This window comes from Acyrthosiphon pisum, unplaced genomic scaffold, assembly GCF_005508785.2.
Source record: "Acyrthosiphon pisum isolate AL4f unplaced genomic scaffold, pea_aphid_22Mar2018_4r6ur Scaffold_13179;HRSCAF=13817, whole genome shotgun sequence".
NCBI classification, from domain to species: Eukaryota; Metazoa; Arthropoda; class Insecta; order Hemiptera; family Aphididae; genus Acyrthosiphon; species Acyrthosiphon pisum.
The window spans coordinates 1-7,644 of NW_021761748.1; the positions used below are offsets into that span (position 1 = coordinate 1).

Below are 7,644 nucleotides of genomic sequence, written 5' to 3' on the forward strand. Positions count from 1 at the left end.
CAGGTACCTATATAATATGTCATATTACTATTATTCAGAAATTATAAAGTTATAAGTAGGTATATGTATTTATATTTAAATTTTAAGATACGTTAAACCGTGATAAAATATATTCAATTATCAGTATACTCAATACTCAATGTAGGTATGTTGATTACTCTTATCAACTAAGCAACTAAGCAAACGACATAAATACGACTCCTATAGTCCTATCGCACCACCGGTGTATAAAACTATAAACACGTATAATATTGGCTGGTAAGTAGGTCCGTTAGGCAGGTATAGAATGTTCACAGTCTGAAACTCTCTAAACAAGGCCATAAATTAGGTTTTGTGGACTACGATGGAAGTGGATTATGTGAACAAGTGAACTACTTAGCACCGATCAAACGTACAAAATAAATTCCACTCAGCGGATCTATTAATTATATTATAATAATTTAATTGTGTCAGTCTAAGATAATATACTATGGGTGGAGCCCAGTTACCCATTTTTCCTGTGCAAATAATTGACGCACATAATATTATTATATGCGACGAGTCTCTCGATTAGACGCACTATAAACGCACGCGTAAGTATAACTTGATAAATATTAAATAATGATTAATTATCAATAATATGATGATGATTTAAGATGGGTCCGAATCCGAAATCCGAATTCCACTTCAAATTCATTATCATGGTTGGACACTCGGACTCACGGTTAGTCGAGTAGTTAACCGTGCTCGGATTACAGCCTCTGATATGAAACACAATAATAATAATATTATGTTTTATATCTTTGGGTTAGTATCACAGTGTTATATTATATTGAATTGATAACCGTGAAGGCACGAACCGTCCCGGGTCGGCCGCTCGACAGTGGTTACTGGTCAGTATCGCGGGAAGACTCTTGCAGTGCGTACGTTATTTGTCGCTGTCTCTCTTGTTTCCATATTTTTGTTATTTAAAATTCAAATTATGAGTGATAACGGTTTTAACGATACATTACGTGATTTAAACAACATGGTATGATCGCAAAAGTCCAGATTTTGTCCAAGTCCACGCAATACGTCACTTGCTTACCCGTATTATCATATTGTCATTAAAATATTATTTCTACTATAATACACTACTCGACATCACTGGCTCACCGAAGGATCTGACAGTCAAAAAGTTACGATCATACCTTGTTTTTATATCATGGATACATATATTCCGGTGGCCTTCGACGCTGGATCTCGTTCAATACGTTTTGGGTTCTGCTATGACAGAACGCCAAGCTCAGATATACCAGCCGTACTTGGTGACATGTTGGATGGCAAGGAGTCGGTCGTACATACGAATCGTATCGGGGAGAATTCAACGTATAAAGTGGATACCAACACTTTGTGCGTCCCGCGTGAAGGTAAAACGATTTTAAACGAATCCCTGATGAAAAGTTCGATTTGAAAACAGTCAGATATGAAATTTCCTTAGTCATTTTTCTACCATCGCATGCAGGGGCATCAGTGAGGGTTCAGGAGGTCAGCTGACCCATAGTTTTTTTTCTCAGTTAAATTAAATGTGGCCCTTCAAAATGACAAACTAGGTACATACATTTTTTTTTTTATTCGCTTGGAAAGTCCGTATGCACATTTTTTAAGTCGTTCTAAAAGTATGAAAATACAAATCATTTGATTATAAAAATTTTAATTTTAAAAATTAATTAAAATACCTATACATTTAATTTTCTTTTAAATAATACCTATATTTTCTTATTATTCATTATGCTTACAATTTAAAATATACCTAATTGTTCCATAGAAACATTTTAAAATTATAGACTTATATATATAAGTCAATACAAAAGTCAAAATACTAAGTCCGAAATTACAGATAATTCAATTCCCAAAATTAAATTGTTTTTATGTGATTAATAAAATATAACTGGTGATACTAGTGATTATCTACTTATCTACCTATAGCCTGTAAGGCTGTACCTACGATTATAATATTGAAGAAAAATAAATATATTGGTGTTTTAATTACAAATTTTTATATTTTGTACACAAGGTAAAAATAAATGTTTTTTATCTAACATTTTTCAAATCTGACCAATTACACGTTAAACAAATATTGCTTAAGTCATAAGAATTTTTTTTCGTATCTTTCAATTTATGTTTACTTTTTAGGGATGGAACTTATAAACATTATGGACAAAGGCTTAATCCAAGATTGGGATGCATTTGAAAACCTTATGGAATATGCCTACTCATCATGCTTGTTTACCGATCCTAAACTTCATCCCATTATATTTACTGAATCGCCAATGAATACTGACAAAAATAGAGAAAGACTAATGGAGTTGTTGTTTGAAAAATTCAATGTGCCAGCAATGATGCTTTGTAAGAACTCTGCAGCAGCCGCTTTTTCTTGTGGCTTACAAACAGGTATTGTTGTTGATAGTGGTGCTACACATACAACTGCGGTCCCAGTATATGAAGGAAATGTAATAACTGGTGCTATTGTCAGTTCTCCTATGGGAGGAGATTTCATTCTCAATAAATGTGAACAGTATTTGTCTGTAAGTAAAATCCTTATAACCTACATATTTGTGTAATATAATTTTTATTTGACAATTTTTTATAGGAAAATAATATTGACGTGATTCCACATTATCTTATTGCCAAAAAACAACCGGTAAATGCAAAAGAAATACCAATATGGTCAAGAAAAAATACAGTCCCTAATGTAACGAATTCTTGGCATAACTACATGTGCAAATCAGTTGTTGAAGACTTTAAGCATACCGTGTTAGAAGTAGCTGACCGTGATGCTATATTATCAAATCTTCCAACTTGTCATTATGAGTTTCCCAATGGCTACAATCAAGTAATTATTTGAATCAATTATCAACAATTTTAAATGTATATATAATGTATATAAACAGTGAATGGAAAAAAACATTACTGTGAATAATTATGTTTACACAACTTAAAATGTCAAAATTCAAAAGGTTAGGTTATATTTTCTTAAAAATCATATTAATTGTATATTAAAAAATAATTATTGTATTTAGCAATGTATTACACTCTTAAGTTCTACATTCTTAGGAAACATAATCTTTTTTGATATATTTATCAAAGAAAATAAAGGTAGCCCATTTCATAAGTGACAAAAATTAAACAACATAAACTTTAAAATTAAAATTTTTTTAATGGTCCTATTATGTTGTACATCAACCTCAAACCGATATATGCTGATAAATAATAAAAAAATAATTTTTTTATCTTCTTAAAAGTTGTATGTGTTATCTGATTACAGTGAATTAAAATAATAATTACAATGAAGATAATTAAACTATTGGTAACGATATTATTATTAAATTAGTACAACATCAGATTTAATTTTTAATAAAAAAAAATATAAAATTTATTTAATTTTGATTTTATAACTTCCAGTAAAAACTATTACAGATTAACAATTCAAATATTAAATTAACGGATATTAAGATTTTGTCTGTGCGGTATTTTTGTGAGAGTTGGAAGACTTGATTATGTGGCGATTTAGAATGGATTGGTAGAACTGGTATCCCTTAAAGCTGGCCTATGATCCTCGGAACAGTGGACCCATTTATCTGGACGGAGCGATTCTTGGTAGAGCTATCTAATTCATTAGCTTTGCCACATTTGACATAGCGAGATGGATGATGGCAGTAATTTTGCGTGTGATCATAGTATTGACAATTAAAACATTGTGGCGGACCTATATTGTTTTCTTTGGTTTTTCTATTTTTACTTTCATATTTAGTAATGAGATGATGTTGTAGATTTGGTTGTTGTTACCATTGAGTTCGAGGTGAACATAAAATATTGGGAGAGGACATTTATTTTTTTATTCATTGCAGACTATGTGTCATTCTTTCGATAATGCGGTCGAAATGTCATCACTGAGGGTGGACTGATGGAGGTTTCTATAGTAACGATCCTGAATGGACGCTGACAGTCAGGACTAAAAGTATGGAAACTAACGTTAGTTTGCATCAGATAATTAGCCAAAGCGTTGAAATTATCACGATCATTGGGATGAACGATAAAGTATGAAGAAGTAGACTTACATGCATACCTGTTAGGACTGACAGTCTTAACAATCTTTGAATGTGGACAAGTTTTTGATGAAGAGAGGCGAATCCCAGCCTAGGCCAGTCCTTAGGGAGAGATAGATGCTTAACAGTATTGTAGCAAAAGGATAGAGTCGCATCAAATTCAGAGTCTAGTATTTATTGAGACGAGAATAGCAAAACGGTTAGGTTAGGTAAAAGGTTTGGTATTTTTCCCCTCGTGAAGAGATGAATACTGGATAATATACGTTTTGATGACGTAGGTGTACGAAGCGGACTATTAACGGAACAAACCATAATACTATATACGTTGAAAACGATCATGAAATTTACATAATTAAAATGCAGATAACGGAGCTAATGTAAGAGTGTGCGTTTGTGGTGAACTTTATAGCCAGACTGAAAAATATAAAATAATTATTGTTTATATTTAGGTATACTATATAATATTTAATAATAATATAATATAATAGATTTTATACATTTTAGGAATTTGGCAGTGAAAGGTTCAAAATACCGGAATTCTTATTCAATCCTAATGAAAGTGGTGACTTAACATCCCTGAGTGAAATTGTCCACCTTTGTGCAGAAATGTGTAGTAATTCAATAATAGACGAATTATATGCCAATATTATAGTTACTGGTGGAAATTCTTTAATAAAAGTAAGTTATTGAAATTTATATAAAAAAAGTTGTCTAATATTTATAATATCTATTTATAGGGTTTTCCACGGAGATTGCATTTAGAAATTGCTGCTAATTACAAAAATATTTCCAGAGTGAAATTGACTGCACCTATTGATTCATCTATTAGGCGATTTGGTGCATGGATTGGTGGTGCATTATTGGCCACTACTGCTAAACTTAATCATTTGTGGTTCAGCAGCAATGATTATCATGAAAATGGGGCTAATGAAATCAGTTTGTACCTGACTCATTAGTTTATTACTAGCAAGTCCCTATGATATTATTTAGGCACGTCTAGCTGCACCATCTATTGTCATCAAAAACATGGTTTCTAAATTCTTGTTGTCTAACAAAGTATGTTTAATCTGTGGTTATACTTAATATTTTTGTGTGTTGAGTTTTAATGTTTTTTTTTTTTATTATTTTTCAGTGTTTAAAAGAGCAAACACACAAAAAAAAACGTTCATTGAATTATTTATGCTAATTTTCGTTACGTGTATCCACTGTAGTTACAACGGGGCGGCGCATTGATAAATTTTGATAGACATTTTAAATATTTAAAAACATTTATTACCAATAATTGTATTATTCTTAGATAACTCAAACTCTCTCAATGGTCCTTTCAACTTCGAGTTGACCACATTCGACTGTATTATGAATATATTTTATTTTTATTTATTTTCCTCACATCCTAATGTATGTTTACATTCATATTTGCTTTTGATAAAACTTTTTTAAAAAAATATTATTTTTATCTTTTGTTTTATATAATTACCTATATTTAAGTGAGCATAATAGATTTTTTAAACTTTCAATGATAAAATATGATTCAAATTGAATGTTTATATATTCTATAAGTCTTCCTATGATTTTAATTTTTACTAGATATAATTTTTTTGTGTAATATACTAATATATGTACATATTGAAACTAAAAATTAAAATCAGTAAAATAAGGTATTTACAATGATTTAATGATTGATTCAATTAAATATAATATATTATTAATTAGTTTAAGAAATTAATTTTTTTTATTTTAATTCCTAGGTGTTAATTACCTGGGTCACACGTCAGAATATAGTCATTGTGAAACTGTAAATTTATTACATTTTATTATTATATTCATTGCTAACTTTTAATATAAAAAGTTTAATGTAAAAGAACAATATTTAATTTACAACATAAAAATATTATACATTTTTAATATTTGTTACAACTTACAATCAAGTACAATGAAATAATAATGTAATTATCTACTGAAAATTGTAATATGTATAATGATAATAAAATTATAAAGAAATTTACTTAATCATGGATTATAACTTATGGATCAAATTTATATACTAAAATATCTCCATTCTACATTCTACATTTTATACATTTTCAAAATAATAAGAACCCGGTTGACTATTTGACTTCTTGAACTATACAAATAAATTATTTGAAAAAATTGTTTATGATGAAAAAAAACTAATCAAATAGAATATTAATTTCCTTTTAAATTATTTTAATATAATATGGAAAATATAATATTCAATCTGACTTGGGCTACATATCAATAGGATAGTATTTTTGTTTAATTATTTAATTATGTTGTACTTTTGTACAATCAAGTTTACCAAGACAATTAATAGTAGCTATACTTGTACAGTCGACTCTTGGTAACTCGAACCTTGATAACTCGAAATTTTCGACAACTCGAACAAATAAAATTCCCATTCAAATAACAATAATACATTGAGATTCAATAACTCGAAATTTTTAGTAAGTCAAATTTATTTTTTCCACTTGAGCTTCAAGTTACCGAGAGTCGACTGTATTTAAAAAGCAAACACAAATAACCAATTATATTCCATTATATGTTCTTTTTCATTTATCTAGTGGCCATGGTGTAATTTAAAAAAAAGTCTAGTTTATAAAAAGGCATTAACTTTGTTAAATATAAAGAAAAAACTTAAGAACATGTAATTTAATAAATGGTCTGAAAACAATTAAATCAGTTGTAAGAAACATTTTATGAACGTAGTACGTTATTTTATGTAGTACCTATTTAAAAAAAAAAACATATAATTGTTAATTTAAAATGACATACCTAACGAATAACAATTAATAGTGCCATTCTTAGATTAAGATTTAAATGCCTATTTACATAATATATAAAAAAATGTATATTATATATTAATATGTATATTGTATATATATTATATTCAAGAAAACAATTACTATAGGTACTGTAATATATCACTAAACTAAAGTATACATTAACTTATGATAGACTATATTATAGACATGTAGGGGAAAGCGAGGTATTACCGTATGTCCGTATGTGGGGTAAAACCGTATAATCGAGATTTTATTAATAATTGATATCATGGAGGAAAACTGAACACACTAATTTGAAGCTTTCTGTTTGTTTATTTATTGAATATGATAATATTGATTATGAAAAAAAATATTTTAAGTGTTTTTAATCAATTATTAAAATATTTTCAAATATTTAACAAATAAAAAATAGAATTAAAAAAAATTGTACAGATATGTTTTTATTATTATTCAATACCTTATTAAGTGTAATTTGCATTTCTAGTTTGGATACAGTAATTTATATACTTAAAGTTTATTATAAAGCTCGATTTATTTTAATATTCGTGTTGGGGCAAAATCGTATGATTATACCACAGGATTACATACGGTTTTACCTCAGGTGTGGGTAAATTCGTATTTTTTTAAAAAAAAAGTAAAACACAATTTAAACACGTTTAAAAAAAATAAAACGTAAAAAAGTTTCAAATAAAAGTTATAGACCTTAATTTTTTCAATGTATACCAGCTTAAAAAATTTAATTTCGTCAAAAATTATTTGATATATAAGCCATG

At 28.5% G+C, this 7,644-nt stretch overlaps 1 protein-coding gene across 1 annotated transcript; it reads left to right on the forward strand.

The window, feature by feature from the left end:
- Positions 1 to 823: 823 nt before the first annotated feature.
- LOC100164146 (actin-like protein 6B) lies at positions 824 to 5,547 on the forward strand. The gene is made up of 6 exons (XM_008191357.3): positions 824 to 1,388; positions 2,155 to 2,546; positions 2,612 to 2,854; positions 4,572 to 4,745; positions 4,805 to 5,123; positions 5,200 to 5,547. Exons 1-5 carry the CDS (start codon positions 1,184 to 1,186, stop codon positions 5,021 to 5,023), a joined length of 1,233 nt encoding a protein of 410 aa, XP_008189579.2. The 5' UTR covers positions 824 to 1,183; the 3' UTR covers positions 5,024 to 5,123; positions 5,200 to 5,547.
- Positions 5,548 to 7,644: the final 2,097 nt, after the last annotated feature.